At 46.1% G+C, this 20,385-nt stretch overlaps 1 protein-coding gene across 1 annotated transcript in view; it reads left to right on the top strand.

The window, feature by feature from the left end:
• The window catches only part of LOC306868611 (serine/threonine-protein kinase pim-3-like), a 3,192-nt gene extending 256 nt beyond the window's left edge, over positions 1-2,936 (top strand). Inside the window, exons 2-7 of the mRNA XM_079414867.1 lie at positions 96-315; positions 463-827; positions 1,018-1,166; positions 1,269-1,650; positions 1,733-1,910; positions 2,009-2,936. Of these exons, the coding sequence (XP_079270993.1) occupies positions 1,308-1,650; positions 1,733-1,755 (366 nt within the window). The 5' untranslated portion in view covers positions 96-315; positions 463-827; positions 1,018-1,166; positions 1,269-1,307 and the 3' untranslated portion in view covers positions 1,756-1,910; positions 2,009-2,936. The remainder of the gene's footprint in view (positions 1-95; positions 316-462; positions 828-1,017; positions 1,167-1,268; positions 1,651-1,732; positions 1,911-2,008) is intronic.
• The last annotated feature ends 17,449 nt before the right edge of the window (positions 2,937-20,385 follow it).

Here is a 20,385-nt window from a genome sequence, read left to right as displayed (position 1 = left end):
TCTCTCGGTCTGAGCTCAGTGTTTGACCTCTTTGGAAGCGGAATCTGTGTCTGATCTGGAGTCTGAGGTGTTTGTTTCTCGTCTTTCCTCCAAAGGGACGCAGGGGAGAGCGGTGCGGCCGGACAAGAGTGGTGCGTCTCTCAGCACAGACGGACGCTCATCTGGACGATCCCGAGCTGACGGCTGTCCCGGGTCCGACGGCCGTTCCTGAGCTGCTGTGTCTGCCGGGTCAGGTGTGTGAAGATCTGGAGCGGTCCGCCGGGATCAGAGAGCCGACGCTTCTCCCAGATCCATCCGCTCTCCATCTCTGTCACAGTGAGGCACTATTACTTTAGCTCATGCATCTCTAATAATACTAACTTGACAATGACATCTGTTGTGCTGCTTCCATGTTTAATTGCTGGTTCACATGTAATCTGTGGTCAGAGGTGCTTCTAATGGTTTCCTCTTCACTGGTTTTAGAAAATGCCAAGAAAGGAATGAACCGGACAGAGTCCAGCCTCCTAAAGCAGAGCTGGATCCGGACCCATCCCAGCTCGTTCTGACGGACCAGGACCAGGTCTCTGCTGACCTCCAGTCGTCTCCTGAGGAAGAAGCTCCCTCTGAGATCCAGGCCCGCGATGCAGTTCTGTCTGGTCCAGTTCCTAGTTCAGAGTCCGATCCGGTGTCCGGTTCAGAATCCGGTTCGGTGTCTGGTCCAGTTCCTGGTTCAGAGTCCGGTCCAGTTCCTGGTTCAGAATCCGGTTCGGTGTCTGGTCCAGCGTCAATCGTGTCAGAAACAGCACCGGACACAGTGTTGCCTGATCCAGAAATCCAGCTGCCTCAAGGTGAGTCATTACTGCTTTGCATCATGTTATTTCTGCTCTGTTATTTTCTCTTTATCGATGCTTGATCTGCAGTGCATCTGAGACTAAAGAGAGTCTTCAAGACTCTTGATTTGATGGTTCTTCAGCTCTGCTGTTCATGATCAAAGGAAATCTCAAACGTGTCCATCTTCTGTTTCTGTGTGTTTTTCAGGATCCGTCGTGTCTTTGTTTGAAGTGGGACATTTGATCGCATCAGGGAGCTTCAGCAAGGTCTATGAGGGAACACACTTATTCAGCGACAAAGTGAAGGTTTCTCTGAAGTGTATCCCCAAGCGCAGAGCGGACCGCTATCTTGACATTGTAAGTTGGCTAAAGAATATGTGCTGTTTTATAACCTGATGCTGACCTTCAGCTGGAGCAGAAGATAGCAAGCTAACGGTGGTTGTGTTTGTCTCTTCTCAGCCTGGTCACTCCAAACCTGTGCTTGCTGAAGTGGCTCTGATGCTCCGGCTGGGAGAAGCTCCCTCGTGCCCCAACATCTTGGAGCTACACCAGTGGCTGGAGGATGAGAGCAGCTTCACTCTCGTTATGGTGTACCCTGAACCCTGCAGGACCTTGGAGGATTACATCTTGTTCTCCGGCCCCGTCAGTGAAGCACAAGCACGCTTGTTTATGCTTCAGGTGCTTCAAGTGGTCAAACACTGCCATGAACATGGAGTTTATCATGGTGATATCCGCTCGAGGAACATCCTGGTGACTCTCCACAGTCTGGAGCTCAAGCTCATCCACTTCCGCTGCGCTCGTCTGATCAGCAGCGAGGGCTTTAACAGCAGCCAATACCAAGGTGAGTCTGGCTGATGATCACATGATGTTGTGTTGTTGATGGTGAAGCGTACAGAAGCACTGAAGCTGTGTGTGTCTCACAGGATCAGACACATACCCTGCCTGAGGTCCTCGCCCAGTCCATATTCCACGTCGCAGCAGCAGCAGACGTCTGGGCGCTGGCAGTTCTGCTCTTTGAGATCATTCACAGATATCTGCCCTTCGAAAGCTTTGATGCCATTCAGCACGGCTACCTCAGGATGGATCCCACCTTATCCACAGGTGAACACACAAACAGCTCCACATTATGCTGTTCTGATGATGTTTACTGTTCATGTTGGATGTGTGGAGACTAACCGCTCTCTCTGAACTCTTCCCAGCGTGCCACGACCTGATTTTCCACTGCTTGAGCCGTAATCCAGCTCACCGGCTGACGCTCCAGCAGCTGGAAGAGCACCGCTGGATGAAAGCCTAGACTGGAAGAAGGCAGGGATCCCAGTGTGCATCAGACAGGGCAGAGCTGAGGAGTTTAATGAGTGAGCAGCGGCGTCTCGAGGAGACTCTGGAGCTGCAGGTAAAATGAAGACTTTGTTCAGATGCACAGCAGAGCATCGGCAGACAGTAAAGCAGCGTTTGTGTTCACATGCTCATATTCTTAACCCACGAACACCTGCAGCTCCGTCAGCGATCGGCCGCTCAAAACACAAAGAACCACAAGAAAACACTGCTCAATACTTCACAACGCTGCAGTCTGTAGAAATTAGAGAGCAGAAGAAATTCTAAAATTAGAAATTCAGAAGTGCATGTAAAAATAGTCACTTAATTAGTGCTTCACAAATTATTATAAGAAATGTGTAAAGAAATTAGTTTTTCTATATTTCAGAAAGTAAATGCTATTTTTTTATAATATTCAAGAAAGTAATTGTAGACACTAATTGCTTATTAGTGACATTAATGTAAGAAATGTAAAAAAAATAAGCTTTTTAAATAATATTTCAGAATGTAAAAGTAGTCAGTAACTAATTAGTGCTTTAATAGTAACATTAATGTAAAAAAGCTATTATATATATATATATATATATATATATATATATATATATATATATATATATATATATATATATATATATATTTTAGAAAGTAAATGCTATGTTTGTATATTTAAGAAAGTAAATGTAGTCACTAATTTGTTAGCGACTAATAATGTAAAAAAAATAAATAAAGTAAATGCTATTTTTGCATAATATTTCAGAAAGTAAATGTAGTCCCTAATTGGTGCTTTATTAATGACATTAATGTAAGAAACTGAAAAAAAAAAAGATATAAAAATAATTAAAAATAAATAAATATATGAAGTAGAATGGTGGTCTGCTTGATTCTTTATTGTTAGCGGTAGTCTAACTACCAGCGGTGCAAGTGGGGTAGTTACACTCATGATTGAGACTTTTCCTTTTTAACTCCAAAGACCCCCAAGACATATTTGGGACTTCTGCTGTGAAGAGAAAGTCTATGGAACAAATTACCAGATTCTATTAGCGCCCTCGGTAACGCTTTATTTCGATAGTCCACTTTAGACATTCTACTAACAGTAAGTAACTTTGCAACTACATGTCAACTAGCAGTCATTAGAGTATTAGTAGATTGTCTGCTTAATATGTTCTAACACTTTATTTTGACGGGTCCACAACATACTGAGAGTTAGTAGACATGTAATTGCAAATTAATGAGAATTAGTTGACGTAGTTACAAAGTTACTTATAGTTAGTAGAATGTCTAAAGTGGACTATCGAAATAAAGTTTAACCGTGCCCTCTTTGCTAATATTTAAATACCTGCTTAAAAAACGTCAATAGGTTTTATCTAGCCATGTCAATTGTTTTGTTATATTGTGTTTTGCTGTTTTTGGTTTCTAAATTGTTTTAATTTAGTTATTTAGTATTGTACAGCACTTTGGATCAACTGCTAGTTATGTAAAAGTGCTTTATAAATAAGAAAGAAGATAGTCTTCCTAATGGGAAATGGGTGGAGTACTTAATTGGTTCCTAAGCAGGGGGTATATGGGAAATGGAGTCCAGAATGAATGGCAATGGTATGGGATATAGTGTCCTCTAGAGGAGCTCATGGACACTCCAGCTAAAGATCGTAACCCCCCCCCCTTTAGGAGCGGCTTCCAAACGCTCCAAACCAAGAATAGACATGACTCCAGGAGGGAGGTGGAGTAGAGGCAGAATACCACAGCAGGGCAGACAGGTCCGAAGATCCCCAAAGCAGAACAAACAAGGCAGAAGACCACCACAGAAGATCAGGCATGACTGAAACAGAGAGCACAGAAAGGCCTAACAGCGGCATCAGTGGCTGTAATAGAATGGGCAGACCGTTCACAAACGGCCTCCATAGCCATGTCAGGACAGTCATAGTTCACAGACAGTCTCCATGACCATAATAGGGCAGGCAGAGAGTTCATGGGTGATCTCTGTGGTCGTAGAAAAACACGCAAAGAATCCAGAAGTAGCTGTCAACGTCTTTAGGGGAGCTGAAGTGTGCCAAGGCAGAGCAGATCATTTCCAGGGTGAATTTTGAGACTGCAGTATATGTTAAGGGTAGGGTTGGGTACTGAACTCTGTACTTTTAAGAGTACCGATTCACATTAAATCATTCGGTACCAAATTTTGGTACCTGAGAATGAATTTGGCCGCATACGAGAGAGAGAGAGAGAGAGACCCTGTGACATGTCACCCCTGCAAATCTTTAAAACAACACACAGGGCAAACCGAAATGTTCTTGTGTGCTTACATTTCTAGGGTCATATGGTTTCCACGAAAACGCGGACAGGATGGCGCAGTCCATTCATAAAAACGGAATTTATTCTATAGCGCGGAATGCAACAGAATTCTTAAATTTTTGGATGAATAGAAGGTGTGTCACTTAATTTGAAACGCGATATGAACTAGTGTATGTGAATATTAAAATGCAAAAAGACTGTTATATGAATCTTGCATGTTCCTTTAGCCTCGGTATGTATGAGTGGCGGAGACACTTTGTTTACTACATAAATCGTGAAGCACACATGAACTCGCGGTGAATTTCAGCCTCTGTACTACATGAACACATGAACGTACAGGCTGTGAGACAGTCACTTCATGAGAATTTTATCGTTTCATCGCTGTTTGGTTCATCTTATGACTGACTTACAGGCAGAAACTTAAATCAGCTAAACCTGTATTAAGGTCTGTAAAGAGATGGACAGGTTTTTACAAGCCTGTTTTGACCTCACTAACTGGAGTGTTTTGAAGCTGCAGCAAACGATCTGGATCTCACAGAGACTGTAACATCTTATATCAGTTTCTGTGAAGATGTGTGCATTCCTACCATGACTCTTCTAAGTTACAGCAACGACAAACCGTGGTTCACTGCAAAACTCAGACAGCTCCGTCAGGCCAAAGAAGATGCTTACAGGAATGGGAACAGAGTCTTGTGTAAACAGGCCAAATACACACTGGAAAAGGAGATCAGAGTGTCAAAGAGGAATTATAAGCTAAGGATCCAATTCTCTTCCAGTGACACGGCTTCAATGTGGAAATGTCTGAAAGACATAACCAATTACAAGACACCATCCCCCAGCACTGTGGAGAATCAACAACTGGCAGACGCTCTGAATGAGTTCTACCACAGGTTTGAAAAAACACCATTCACACGTCCTGCAACCCCCCTCTCCCCCACACCTGCACTGAAAATAAGTGAAGATTAAGTGCGGAAGGTCTTCAGAAAGAACAAAAGATGAAAGGCACCAGGCCCAGACGGTGTGCCCCCAGCCTGTCTGAAATCCTGGCCCCCATCTTCACACAGATCTTCAACAGATCACTGGAGCTATGCGAAGTCCCCTCATGCTTCAAACGCTCCACCATCATCCCCGTCCCAAAGAAACACCAAATTACTGGACTTAATGACTACAGACCTGTGGCTCTAACATCTGTGGTCATGAAGTCATTTGAAAAACTGGTTTTGGCTTATCTGAAAGACATCACTGGACCCTTACTGGACACCCTGCAGTTTGCCTACAGAGCAAACAGTTATGTGGATGATGCAGTCAACATGGGACTGCACTTCTTTCTGCAGCATCTGGACAGACCAGGACTCATGTGAGGATCCTGTTTGTGGACTTCAACTCGGCCTTTAACATTATCATTCCAAACCTCCTCCTGCCCAAACTAACTCAGCTCTCCATGCCCACCTCCGTCTGTCAGTGGATCAACAGCTTCCTGACAGACAGGCAGCAGCTAGTGAGGCTGGGAAAATACACATCCAGCACCCGTACAATTAGCACTGGTGCCCCTAAGGGCTGTGTTCTCTCCCCACTGCTCTTCTCCCTCTACACAAACGACTGCACATCTAAAGACCCCTCTGTCAAGCTCCTGAAGTTTGCAGACGACACCACACGGATAGGCCTCATCCAGGATGGTGATGAGTCTGCTTACAGACAGGAAGTTAAGGAGCTGGCTGTCTGGTGCAGTCTTAACAACCTGGAGCTCAACACGCTCAAAACAGTGGAGATGATCGTAGACTTCAGGAGAAACCCCCCTGCTCTCCCCCCACTCACCATCATGAACAGCACTGTGACTGCAGTGGAGTCATTCAGATTCCTGGGCACCACAATTTCTCAGGACCTGAAGTGGGACATTCACATTGACTCTATTGTGAAAAAGGCCCAGCAGAGGTTGTACTTCCTTCGCCAGCTGAGGAAGTTCAATCTGCCACAGGAGCTACTGAAACAGTTCTACTCCACCATTATTGAATCCATCCTCTGCACCTCAATAACTGTCTGGTTCAGCTCAGCTACCAAATCTGACCTCAGAAGACTACGGAGGGTAGTCCGGACTGCTGAGCGAATTTTCATTCGTAGGTACACCTCAACTGTGAGACACAGAATATTAAACAAAAAATCCAGAAAATCACATTGTATGATTTTTTTAAAAATAATTAATTTCCATTTTATTGCATGAAATAAGTATTTGATACAATAGAAAAATAGAACTTAATATTTGGTACAGAAGCCTTTGTTTACAATTACTGAGGTCAGACGTTTCCTGTAGTTCTTGACCAGGTTTGCACACACTGCAGCAGGGATTTTGGTCCACTCCTCCATACAGGTCTTCTCCAGATGTTTCAGGTTTTGGGGCTGTCGCTGGGCAACACAGAGTTTCAGCTCCCTCCATAGATTTTCTATTGGGTTCAGGTCTGGGGACGGGCTAGGCCACTCCAGGACCTTGAAATGCTTCTTACGGAGCCACTCCTTAATTACCCTTGCTGTGTGTTTGTACTAGTACTGAGGCATGCGGTACTCCATACTGCACTTGTGATGGATATATCCCCTAATTTACTACTACAAACTGATACCTGTCAACTAAGTATGGTTTGAACCATGCTAATGCACTTCCACTAATGCCAACAAAGTGTAAAAGAATGTTGTGGTCGATAGTGTCGAACGCAGCACTAAGATCCAGTAGCACTAATAGAGGACCCTTGAGCAAGGCCACTGTTGGCTGCCCACTGCTCTGGGTTTATGTGCACTACTGGGTGTACACTTGGATCAGGGTTCGTACAAGGTACTTGAATTTGACTTTTATATTTAAGTCCTGGAAAACCCTTGAGAACAGCCATATTTATGAATATTACTTGATATATTTTCACGCAAAATTAACAATGCTGCGTGTGTTAATTACCATGTCTCCCGGCTTTTGGGAGCGCATGAGATCTCGCGATATTTCACATTGAGGTGAAAAGCGGTCTCGCGATATCAGTATAAAGTTGAGTTCATGGTAAAACCTTTGCTAGTTCTTGCATTATATTGCTCGGTCTTTTATTGCATGTGCTGTTCGTTTGGGTTTCATTTGGGAACGCATATAAAGTCTAACGCGCTTTGTGTTGCACTGTTATCCTTTACAAACTCTTCCTCTGCATATGCTGGAGTTTGGCTTACTTAACGTTCATCTGGGAAAACTGTTATCTGTGTAAATCATTTACAAACCTATGCCAACACAGGAGAATGTCAACATATTTCTAAACATGCGATTTGTTGTACATCACGATTTCAAAATAAAAGTCGCTCTGAGTTTAATGGATTTAAACGTCATTGAATAACGCTTGAAAATGAAACATTGGCGCCTCTGCAGGAATATGTTATAATACATAATGCACTTAAGTTGGTTCTATTCATATTATAGTTTTGTTCAATAAAACCATGTAATTACTTGGATTTAATACTTTATTTGAACCAATTATGATTGCCTCATCGTTAGTTTATATATAAATATAGTCATATTAAAGCCTGTTTTTCACTTAGGTTTATTTTTATTACTAAAATTTATCAGATTACTCAATTGTCAAAATAATCAGTAGATTTCTTGTTTACCAAAATAATTGTTAGTTATGGCCCTAGATTAGTTAAAACATTTCAAAATACAACTGCATTGTTTTGCGATTGAAAGACAAATGTTTTGCAATTGAAAATTTCTTAAAAATAGTATTAAAATATTCTCTCATTCTAGTGAACCAAGTATCTGCATTTTGTCTCGTCTCATGAGCTAAGTTTGTCACACCTGTAGCGTCTACAAGCATGATATAGCTCATATTTTCCAAGTGTACGATATAGCTTTTATTATTCAGGTCAATCATGTATTCATAAAATAAAAGGGAAGTGTACTTTGCCATACTATAGTTTTAAATGCTAAAATGGCCATAGTCACTGCATGCTTTGCTTGAGCTGCACTTTATGTGTACCATTGTTTTATTAGTTTATGTATTATAATTTGAAAGATAATAACAGTATTGTTAAGTGAGATCTCTGATTTTAGTCCTTGAAAAAAAAAATTGTGCTTAAAGTCCTTGAAAGTTCTGGAATTTCATTTAGCAGTTTCTGTACGAACCCTGTGGATGGGTTAAATGCAGAGCACACATTCAGAGTATGGGTCACTTGAACATAAGGTAGATAAAAGCTCTTATTTAGTTGCAGATCCCTTGCACATAATCACAGCAGTGAGTCTGTGTCCCATAGACATCACCAGACTCTTGCTCTCATCCTTTGAAATACTTTTCCCAGCCTTTAATGCAGTCAATTCCAATTGTTGCTTGTTTTGGGGCGTTTCTGCCTTTACTCTCCTCTTCAGCTGCTGAAATTCATGTTCAATCAGATTTAAATCTGGAGATTGACTTGGGCAATCTAAGACTTTCCATTTCTTTGCTCTTATAAATTCCTTGACTGAACTGGCAGGGTGTTTTGGGTAATTGTCCTGATGCAATATGAAGCACTTCCCAATGAATCTGGTGGCATTTTCTTGAATATTGGTAGGCAAGATGGTTTTGTACCCTTCCAAATTCATTCTGCTACTGTCATCATACATTAAGTCATCAGTAAAGTTGAGAGGGCCTGTTCCAGAGGCAGCCATGCATGCCCATGCTATGACACCACCTCCACCATGCTTTACAGATGAGGCTGTATGCTTGGGATCATTTGCAGTTCCCTTTTTTTCACAGGCAACAGAGCTGTTTTGACTTTACTGTTCCAATACTTTTGGAGGGCACTGTATATCACATGCAAAGCCATATCTAAATCCCTTTGTTTTCCTTACTATCCTTGTTTAAATTTGCATGTATGTCTCTGTCACAGAGTGACTAGAGGCAGGCAGAACCTTTTTTTGGGAGGATGTTTCCCTGCCGGAACTGTACCGGTGTAACACCTGGCCGGTTCCGGTTGTCCCATGAGTTGTGAGTAAACGGGTGATTAGATGAGGAAATGAGTGTCAGGTGCGATTGAGACACATAATTGAGATGTGGATTATAAAAAGACATGGTGGTGGGTAAGCAAGGGAGAAAAAGGAGAGATCGCGAGGAGAGGAAGTGGGGCAGGGACGGATCTTTGCAGGCTGTTGATCAGAGGAAACATTGATACTGTAAAGGAGGACTTTGGAGACTGAAGGACGGATGTGCACATGTTATCTTTTGGAATGAGCTAAGTACCATTCTACCCTTTTATATTGCTGTATAAAGCTTTTTGTTCCTCCGTGGATGTGATGGCCAGATGATTGCTGGTCATCTCTCTCGCTGTCTTCCTGCCTGCCTTTTTCCATCTTTTGTCATCTTGGGTCCAAATGTATCGAAGACGAGGGTTTAAAAACTAAACATCATATTGACTTGATTCTTCCCAAGCGAGTACTGTTGGCTGTTATCCATCTTCTCGATTGTCCCTGGGTTAAAGTGCTATTGAAGACTGAGGCATTTGGTCGGAGCTACGAGCAGAGGCCCTAGTTTACTGTGAGTGTGTGGACTGCAGTGTGTGTTGGACAATTGCACGTGTGAAGTTTTCAAGTGCTTTATTTAATACACGAGTGTGGGGAGTAAGGTCTGCCTTTGTTCGTGCCTTTGACCTGTTGGATTGCCTCACTTGAGGGGCGTTGGGTCTTGCTAACCAGTGCTTGTGGAGTGTATTATACAGAGCTGTGAGTTATACTAACCCTCCATCCTTTGTCTGAGTCCAGCGAAGAGTCTGCTAAGGCTTGGAGAACCTGATAAAGCTGTGAGTTCTATGTACTTCCCATTCTCTGTCTGAGTTATTCCTCTCTCGCTGTCTTGGCCTGCTTCGAAGAGGATTCTAAGAAGACGAAGGAGTGGATCGAGTGCCATTTTATCTTAAAAATACTTTTAATTCAATAAAGACAAACTTTGTATCTTTTATCTGATTGTCTGGTCTGGTGGTGTTCTCGGCTAGCTCCTTGAGGTGGTACGGTTCAGAGGGGCGGTGTAGAAAGGTCCGGTCACCCGCCCCGGCCTGTGACAGATTTGGCGTAGTCGGCAGGGTTCCACCTTGAGTTGAGCGACCAGAGACCCCCCGATGGCAGACGAAGATTTGCCGGTGGGCCGGCCTCAAGTTACGCCTATTTTTATGGGTGCTCCCTGGGCCCAGAGGTATGGGGGACCAGGTTCGGAATTGAGCTTATCAGAATGGAAGGCCCAGGTTGAGTACCTGGCGGGACTTCAGGGGCTAAGCGCCCCACAGAAGTTACAGTTCGTTCTGAATTCACTTGAAGGCGAGGCCAAGAGAGAGGTGCAGGCTGCACCTGAAGAGATTCGAGCTAGGGCCCAAGCCATTTTTGATTTCTTGGCTGGGCAGTATGGCGATGCCACTCCAGTAGCTGTCCTCCGGACTCAGTTTTTTAATTGTAAACAGGGACCCCGGCAACCTCTATGGGCCTTCGCTCTACGATTGCGGGAGCAGTTTACCAGGCTGAAGGGGAGGCGTGATCATGGTCTGGGAGGAGAGGAGACTCTGTTGCGGCACCAATTTCTCCTGGGGCTCCGGGAAGGCCCTGTTCGTCAGAGCTTGCGGGTGCAGCTCCGCCGGGACCCCGGGCTGACGTTTGAGGATTTGCGGAGAGAAGCATTGGCTCTGGAGTTGGACCATGCGGAGACGGCGGATTCCTCCGTTTGCATGGCCGCCAGTGGAACGAGCGACCCTACCCCTTTGGGGCTGTCCGATTGGAGGCACACCTTACGTGCTGACCTTATGAAGGATGTCCGTGAACAAATGACCGAGTTGTCTAAGACCCTTCTGGAGGAGTTCCGCCGGGAACGGCCTCCTCTGACTTTACCCCGGGAACGTTCTTACTCGGAGGGGAGTCGAGACCCAGGAAGACGCCCATTCCAGCCTGCCGGCCCTAGATTCCAGTGGGACGAACAGGGTCGCCCGATTTGTAATGGTTGTGGAGAATCTGGACATTATCGTCGCCAGTGCGGCTCTCGCCGCGGTTCACAGGGGGATTTTTAGAGTTACCGGCTACTGTGGGTCAAGTGGCCGGGACCCCCTCAATGGACCCTTCTTCATCTACTGGCTTTAGAGACAGTTTAGTCGGGCATTGCCCCCTTGTGGAGATTCAGGTGAACGTGTTAAAGTCCGGTGCCTAGTGGACACCGGGTCCCAAGTTACTCTATTCTCCGAAAGCCTGTCTAAAGAACTGTTCAGTGGCCAATGGTTACAGGGGGCAGAAGCTCCTTGGCTTACCCTGCGAGGGGCAAATGGTTTGGACATCCCCTACATTGGATACCTGGTCACAGACTTCGAGATCCATGGGGTCACCGTGCCGCAGAAGAGGGTTGTGGTTGTTCGAGACCCTTGCTTGGGGGCGCATCGAGCCCTTTTGGGGATGAATGTCATAATGGATTGTTGGGAGGAACTGTTTCAAGCTAGGCCCACTCGAGCAGCTCCGCCAGCCGAGAAATGGGAATGGAAACGTATTGTTGCCGATTGTCGCCGGATCCACACGGCCAGTTCCCAAAGAGACCGTGAGGATACCGGCCGGGTGGCTTGTCGATATGCCCTGTCTATCCCGGCTCGGAGTGAGGCTGTTATTTAGGCCCGGTTGCCTGCTCGGCCTATGGACCGGAGGATTGGGTCCTTGTCGAGCCCCATTGGGATTGTCAGAGCGTGGAGATGGCTCGAGGACTGGCCGTGGCCCATCGGGGCCGAGTGTCTGTGAGAGTACGGAACGTGAATCCTTATCCCGTTAACCTGTACCGCCATCAACGACTGGCCCGAGTTACCTCAGTGAGCCCCCAACAAGTGAGAGAAGGTGGGGAGATTAGCTTCTGTCAAGTGAGCTCTACGGTGGTCGAAGTGGCCCTGAGGCGAGTGGACCAGCCTACGAGTCTTTCTGGAGAGGGGATGCCGGCTCATCTTCGGGGAGAATCCCTGCGAGGAGAGGGGCTGGAAGAGAGTCATACCCAACAGCTCCAGGATTTTCTGGTGAAATGGCAGCACGTATTTTCTACACACGATGAGGATTATGGTCGTACCGATGTTGTAAAACATCAGATTCCTACCGGTGATGCCGCACCAAGTCGGGAGCGGTATCGTCCGGTGCCGCCAACTCTCTACTCTGAGGTTCGTACCCTGTTGCGGGGGATGTTGTAGAAGGGGATTATTCGGGAGAGTAGTAGCCCTTGGGCAGCGCCTATCGTCTTGGTACGAAAGAAGACTGGAGCCTGGAGGTTCTGTGTGGACTATCGTAAATTGAACCAAGTAACTAAGAAGGACGCCTTCCCGCTACCGCGGATTGAGGACTCTCTTACCAGCCTGACTCGAGCCGCCTGGTATTCTACATTAGATCTTGCCAGCGGGTACTGGCAGGTGCAGGTGGAGGAGGGGGATCGGGAAAAGACCGCATTTATTACCCCCTTCGGGCTCTTTGAATAGGACCGGATGCCGTTCGGCCTTTGCAATGCTCCAGCCACATTCCAGCGGCTGATGCAGCGGTGTCTGGGCGGCCAGTTGGTGGACACCACATTAGTATACCTAGATGATGTCATAGTTTATTCCCCAGACTTTGAATCCCACCTCCAGCATCTGGAACAGGTGTTTCGGGCAATGGAAAAGTACGGGCTGAAGTTACAACCAGAGAAATGTCAACTGTTCTGAAAAGAAGTTAAATTTCTGGGCCATTGTGTAGGCGCCTCTGGGGTCTCTGTGGATCCTGAAAAGGTGTCGGTCGTTCAAGGATGGGACCCACCCAAAACAGTGCGACAAGTGAGATCTTTCTTGGGCTTCGTGGGGTATTATCGGCGTTTTATCAAAAAAATTTCGAAGATCACTAAGCCGCTAAATCAGCTCCTCGCGGGCTCAGGTCGTCCCCGTGGCCGGGGGTCTCCTCTTGTCGCTTGGGACTCCGCTTGCGATGCCGCCTTTCAGAGGCTCAAGCAAGAGCTGTTACAGGCTCCCATCCTGGCCTATGCGGATTTCACCCAGCCCTTCGTCCTGTATACTGATGCCAGTAACATCGGCCTGGGAGCCGTGTTGGCCCAACGGCAGCAGGGAATGGAGCGAGTTATAGCTTACGCAAGCCGAAGTCTTCACCCCGCCGAACGAAACGATTCTAACTACAGCTCCTTTAAAATCGAACTGCTAGCCATGAAGTGGGCCATGTGTGAAAAGTTTAAGCATTACCTGTGGGGAGCCAAGGTGTTCGTAGTAACTGATAACAATCCTCTGGTCCACTTACGGACAGCCAAGTTGGGGGCAGTCGAACAACGGTGGGTAGCGCAACTGGCCAATTATGACTACCAACTTCAGTATCGACCGGGCCGGGAACACACTAATGCCGATGTGCTGTCCAGACTCCCGGAGGTCGAGGCCCGTGGTCCTCCGTTGGTGCCTTCTATTGGACGCAAGGGGGAGCTCATGGTAGGAGCTGTGGAAGCACCTGGTTCCCATTTAGAGGAAGCCCCCGCTAGTTGGGGCTGGGACCCGCGGCGATGGAAGGAACGGCAGGAAGAGGATGCTGGTCTAGGGGCGATACGGTCCTGGTTGGTACAGGGGTTATGGCCTGAGGCGGCAGAAAGACGGGCCCAGACATGGGTAGTGAGACAACTCCTCGGGCAGTGGGAGAGGCTCTGTCTGAGAGATGGGGTGGTTTGTCGGTCCATCCAAGACCCAGTGACGTATGAGGCTGTGTGTCAGGTGGAGATACCCAAGGGTCAGATCCAGGCCCTGTTACAAGCTTACCACACCCAGTTGGGACATCAAGGGCAGGAGAGGACGGTGTCCCTGCTGCGGAGGTATTTCTACTGGCCAGGGATGGAGACGTCCGTGAAGTCGTTCATTCAGAAATGTCAGCGTTGCACGCTCTTCAAAGCTAGAAAGGAGGTGCGAGCTCCGCTGGTTCCCATGCGGCCCAAGGCCCTTTGCACATCGTGGCTATGGACTTTTTGACGTTGGGTCGACCGACGGATCGCTTCCAGAATATCCTGGTGGTAACTGACCTGTTCACGAAATATGCTTGGGCCATTCCGACTCTGGACCAGACAGCTATTACTACTGCAAACGCTCTGTGGAGGACGGTGTTCCAATCGTTTGGGTGCCCGGAGACTCTGCATTCAGATCAAGGGCCAAATTTTGAATCCTAGTTTGTCCAGGAATTGTGTCGACTTTATGGGTGTAGGAAGACTCACACCACGCCGTACCATCCTCAGGGTAACGGGGGGTGTGAGTGGTTTAACCAGACCCTGCTGGGCTTATTGGGGACGCTGGACACGGACCATCAGAGTAACTGGGTTGATAGTCTTCCTGCCCTGGTACAGGCCTATAACAATAGTGTGCATAACACCACCGGGTATGCTCCAACTTACCTGATGTTCGGGAGACACGTGCGTCTACCCATGGATTTACTATTGGGAACGGCTGTGGCCGGAGAGACGGGGAGTCTGACTGATTGGGTAGGCAGACATCATCAACAACTTCACTCTGCATATGAACGGGTCACTGACCGAATAAACGTAGCCGCTGTCAAAAACAAGCGGTTGTATGACCGGACGGCACGGGAGGCTCCGTTACTGCCCGGAGAGAGAGTGTTGGTACGGGACAATCGGCGCCAAGGGAAGGGTAAATTTAGTGACCGGTGGGAGGCCCTGCCTTATGTGGTGCAACGTCAACAACGCCAAGACCAGCCGGTTTACAGTATCCGCCCTGAGGGAACGTCGTGCCCAGAGCGGGTTTTACATCGGAACTTACTCCGCCCCTGTCCGAACTATCCGAGGCCTACGTTGGAGATTCCAACAGTCCCTGTGGCCCCTAGGCCACCCTTAGTGGGGTGGGCAGTGGTTCCGAGGGGCCCGAACATCGAGCCAAGAGGAGTGGATCCCGCTTCACCACCGAGACGTTCCCAACGGGATAATAGGGGACAGCCCCCCGAGAGGTATGGGGATTGGGTGTCGGAACCCCGTTCTAGGGACTAGAACGGACTGGTGGGGGAGGATGTCATGGAGTGACTAGAGGCAGGCGGAACCTTTTTTTGGGAGGATGTTTCCCTGCCGGAACTGTACCGGTGTAACACCTGGCCGGTTCCGGTTGTCCCATGAGTTGTGAGTAAACGGGTGATTAGATGAGGAAATGAGTGTCAGGTGCGTGATGAGAGGGTGGCGATCGGCGATTGAGACACATAATTGAGATGTGGATTATAAAAAGACATGGTGGTGGGTAAGCAAGGGAGAAAAAGGAGGCCAGTGTGAGCGAGAGTGAGAGATCGCGAGGAGAGGAAGTGGGGCAGGGACGGATCTTTGCAGGCTGTTGATCAGAGGAAACATTGATACTGTAAAGGAGGACTTTGGAGACTGAAGGACGGATGTGCACATGTTATCTTTTGGAACGAGCTAAGTACCATCCTACCCTTTTATATTGCTGTATAATGCTTTTTGCTCCTCCATGGATGTGATGGCCAGATGATTACTGGTCATCTCTCTCGCTGTCTTCCTGCCTGCCGTTTTCCATCTTTTGTCATCTTGGGTCCAAATGTATCAAAGACGAGGGTTTAAAAACTAAATATCATGTTGATTTGATTCTTCCCAAGCGAGTACTGTTGGCTGTTATCCATCTTCTCGATTGTCCCTGGGTTAAAGTGCTATTGAAGACTGAGGCATTCGGTCGGAGCTACGAGCAGAGGCCCTAGTTTACTGTGAGTGTGTAGACTGCAGTGTGTGTGTTGGACAATTGCACGTGTGAAGTTTTCGAGCGCTTTATTTAATACACGAGTGTGGGGAGTAAGGTCTGCCTTTGTTCGTGCCTTTGACCTGTTGGATTGCCTCACTTGAGGGGCGTTGGGTCTCGCTAACCAGTGCTTGTGGAGTGTATTATACAGAGCTGTGAGTTATACGTACCCTCTATTCTCTGCCTGAGTCCATTGAAGAGCCCGCTAAAGCTTGAAGAGCCTGTAAAAGCTGTGAGTCATACGAACCCTCCATCCTCTGCCTGAGTCCATTGAAGAGCCTGCCAAAGCTGTGAGTTATACGTTTCAAATTCAAATTCAAATTTTATTTGTCACATACATATACTTACATAGTACGACATGTAGTGAAATGTATTGTACGACTGTCCAACAAAATTAAGAAAAAACCTCGTTTACAAAAATACAAATAGCAAATAGAAAAAGTACAGTAAACATATATATAGAAATAAACTAGCAATAAAATAACAAATAGATATGAGAATAAAAATAGATATGAAGAATAAAATAGAATATGATTCTATATAGATTCTGTAAAAGTAAAGTGTATGTCAGTGATAAAGTGTCTGTGTGCTGTGCAGTGCAGTAAAGTGTATAAGTGAGTAAAAGGAATACTAAAGACAAATGGTATGTAAGTCCCACTCATTTATCCTTACGTGACCTTCTACAAATTAGTGCAGATGTAATGAAAATGTGCAAAGTGGAAGTGTGGGGTGATGTGCTTAGAGTGGAGAGAGGTTAAGACTCCGAATGGCCTGCGGGAAGAAGCTCCTCCTCATTCTCTCTGTGTTCGCCTTCATGCAGCGGAAGCGCCTCCCTGAACGCAGCAGAGAAAATAGTCCATTGTTGGGATGGCTGAGGTCCTTCACTATCTTCCTGGCCCTGGTCAGGCACCGCTTGCTGTAGATGTCCTGCAGGTTAGGGAGCTCGGTGTGAATGGTACGTTCCGCTGAACGCACCACCCTCTGGAGGGCTTGTCTGTCCTGCATAGTGCAGTTCCCGAACCAGGAAGTGATGCTGCCCGTCAGGACGCTCTCGATGGTGCAGGTGTAAAAAGTCTTAAGCACCCGAGAGGGAAGTCTAAAGTCCTTTAAGCGTCTCAGGTGGTACAGACGCTGCCTGGCCTTCTTTACCAGGGTGCTGGTATGACAGGACCAAGTCAAGTCCTGTGTAATGTGAACACCCAGGTATCTGAAGCTGTCCACTCTCTCCACTGGAGTCCCGCTGATCGTGATCGGCTGGTATGACCGCTCCTGCTTCGTACTGAAGTCCACTATCAGCTCCTTAGTTTTGCTGATGTTCAGGTGTAGACTATTCACCTGGCACCAACTCTCCAGGTTCTTAATCTCCTGTATGTAGGCCGTCTCGTCGTTGTCTGAGATCAGGCCCAACACAACAGTGTCATCAGCAAACTTGATGATGGTGGTGGAGTTGGAAGTGGCCACACAGTCATAGGTGTACAGTGAGTACAGCAGGGGGCTCAGAACACAACCTTGAGGGGCTCCAGTGCTTAGGGTGATGGAGGATGAGGTGTGTTTACCCATCCGTACGGCTTGCTGTCTGTCCTTCAGGAAGCTGGAGATCCATTGGCACAAGTATGTGCTGAGACCAAGGACCTCCAACTTGGAGGTGAGTGTGGAGGGAATTATGGTGTTAAACGCTGAACTGTAGTCCACAAACAGCATTTTTACATAATTCCCTTTTCTGCAGTCCAGGTGACTTGTTGTGGTGTGGAGGAGGTGTGAGATGGCATCCTCCGTGGAGCGGTTATGTCTGTATGCAAACTGTAGTGGATCCAGTGTGTCTGGTAGTGATGCAATGATGAAGTCTCTGACCAGTCTCTCAAAGCACTTCATCACCACTAATGTGAGGGCTACAGGGCGATAGTCATTTAGGCAGGTGGGCTGGGGTTTCTTGGGGACAGGAACAATGGTGGACGTACCCTCTATTCTCTGTCTGAGTCCGTTGCAGAGCCTGTTAAAGCTGTGAGTTATACGTACCCTCTATCCTCTGTCTGAGTCCAGTGAAGAGCCTGCTCAAGCTGTGAGTTATACGTGCCTTCTATCCTCTGTCTGAGTCCATTGCAGAGCCCGCTAAAGCTGTGAGTTATACGTACCCTCCATCCTCTGTCTGAGTCCAGTGAAGAGCCTGCTAAAGCTGTGAGTTATACGTACCCTCCATCCTCTGCCTGAGTCCAGTGAAGAGCCTGCTAAAGCTGTGAGTTCTACGTACCTTCCATTCTCTGTCTGAGTCCAGCAAAGAACTTGCTAAAGCTGAGAGTTACACGTAACTTCTATCCTCTGTCTGAGTCCAGCAAAGGGCCTGCTAAAGCTGTGAGTTAAATGAACCCTCCATCCTTTGTCTGAGTCCAGCGAAGAGTCTGCTAAGGCTTGGAGAACCTGATAAAGCTGTGAGTTCTATGTACTTCCCATTCTCTGTCTGAGTTATTCCTCTCTCGCTGTCTTGGCCTGCTTCGAAGAGGATTCTAAGAAGACGAAGGAGTGGATCGAGTGCCATTTTATCTTAAAAATACTTTTAATTCAATAAAGACGAACTTTGTATCTTTTATCTGATCTGGTGGTGTTCTCGGCTAGCTCCTTGAGGTGGTACGGTTCAGAGGGGCGGTGTAGAAAGGTCCGGTCACCCGCCCCGGCCTGTGACATCTCTAATTCTGAAACGTGGCAAGCAGTGCAAATATCAAAAACAGGAGATGATTCGACTCCCTGTGTTTGTTGATTGATTCCAATTTACCACAGTTGTTTGATGGAATAAATGATGGCATCTATCTATCTATCTATCTATCTATCTATCTATCTATCTATCTATCTATCTATCTATCTATCTATCTATCTATCTATCTATCTATCATATTTAGCCATTTAAACAAGGAATTATATTGTAGAGCTATAAACACAAAGTACTCTGCAGTGAGGCTGTGTGATCCAGGGTCCATCCAAGGTAACTAAGAACCAGACCTGCTTGTGGTTGGAGATGGAAGTGGCAGTTTTTCTTTTATAACTTGCATTGGTTGAAATGATCTGCCAAAGGCATGTGCATCTTCTTCCCTCAAATTTTATATACAGTATGTATTGCATAATAATGTGATTTTTCTTTTTCTTTTTGTGTTGCAGTTAATGTTTGGCTATTGTTTGTGGGAAACAAAAATGCTATTAACTATGTATATATTAGCTATGAACACTATATTTCAACTTATTTTATACTTGGACTATAATGGCATTTGTAAAAGCTATATAAATTTTGGTCAAAATAAGGAGTCTAGAAGTGAGGATCAATTACACAGTAGGGATGTGACCTAAAAAGTGACCCAAAGACTTTTCTGAATGAATCCGCAATCGTTTGAATGACTGAACGAATGACTGAATGATTCACTTAAGACATTGACTTGCCATCACCTACCAGAGGTTTGAGTTAATATTTAGAGTATCTTTTAATTTTAATTGTTTTTGTTTCTCCATATTTCAGTGTCATTAACCACACACGCTATTGTGTGTGGCTGGCCATCTGCCTGGGGTGTTGTTGGTCTGTGTTTGCATGCTGTTAGTACTTTGGATAACTTTTTTACTCAACTTGCTGCAGTCTTGAGCTACGCCCGGGATCAGCTATTACTCATCAAATCAACTGTAAACGAGGTGCAAATCATTGACATCACTGTGTTCCCAAATTGTCACGTCTCCCATATTGGCAAATATTCCCAGCAATCTGGGAGAAAAGAACAAATTTCACTACGAAGCTCTCAGAGATTCTTTATGTTCCAGAAAGCTGTAAGGGATGCAAAAAGTAACTCAAAATTATTATTATCTAGCCTATTAAATATTTGGTTATAAGTCTGTCAAACAATATCTTTGGCTTTTGACTACATATCTCCAAGTTTAATGCACTTGATTAACAAAAGTTTGCGTGCATCAGATTTTACACGTGCTGTTGTAACACCTCGGCTTAGATGTCCAGATTTGGCCCCCAGTGGCATGAAGAATTATAGACCTATCTCACAGTTGCCTTTTGTTTAGAAAAAATTAGAAAAAGTGGTTCTGCAACAATTACCTGCATTTTTAAATGAAAATTCTATTGTAGAAATGTTTCAATCAGGGTTTAAGGTACAGAGTACAGAGTCAACATTATTGAAAGTTTTCAAAGACATCTTAGCACTAGATGAGGGAGACTTTATTTTATTTCGACTAAAATCTGCGCTGGCTCCCT

The sequence above is a fragment of the Barbus barbus genome (genome assembly GCF_936440315.1).
Source record: "Barbus barbus genome assembly, contig: scaffold_88, whole genome shotgun sequence".
NCBI lineage: Eukaryota > Metazoa > Chordata > Actinopteri > Cypriniformes > Cyprinidae > Barbus > Barbus barbus.
The sequence above is the reverse complement of the archived record's forward strand: the minus strand, read 5'-3'. Positions and strand labels throughout refer to the sequence as shown.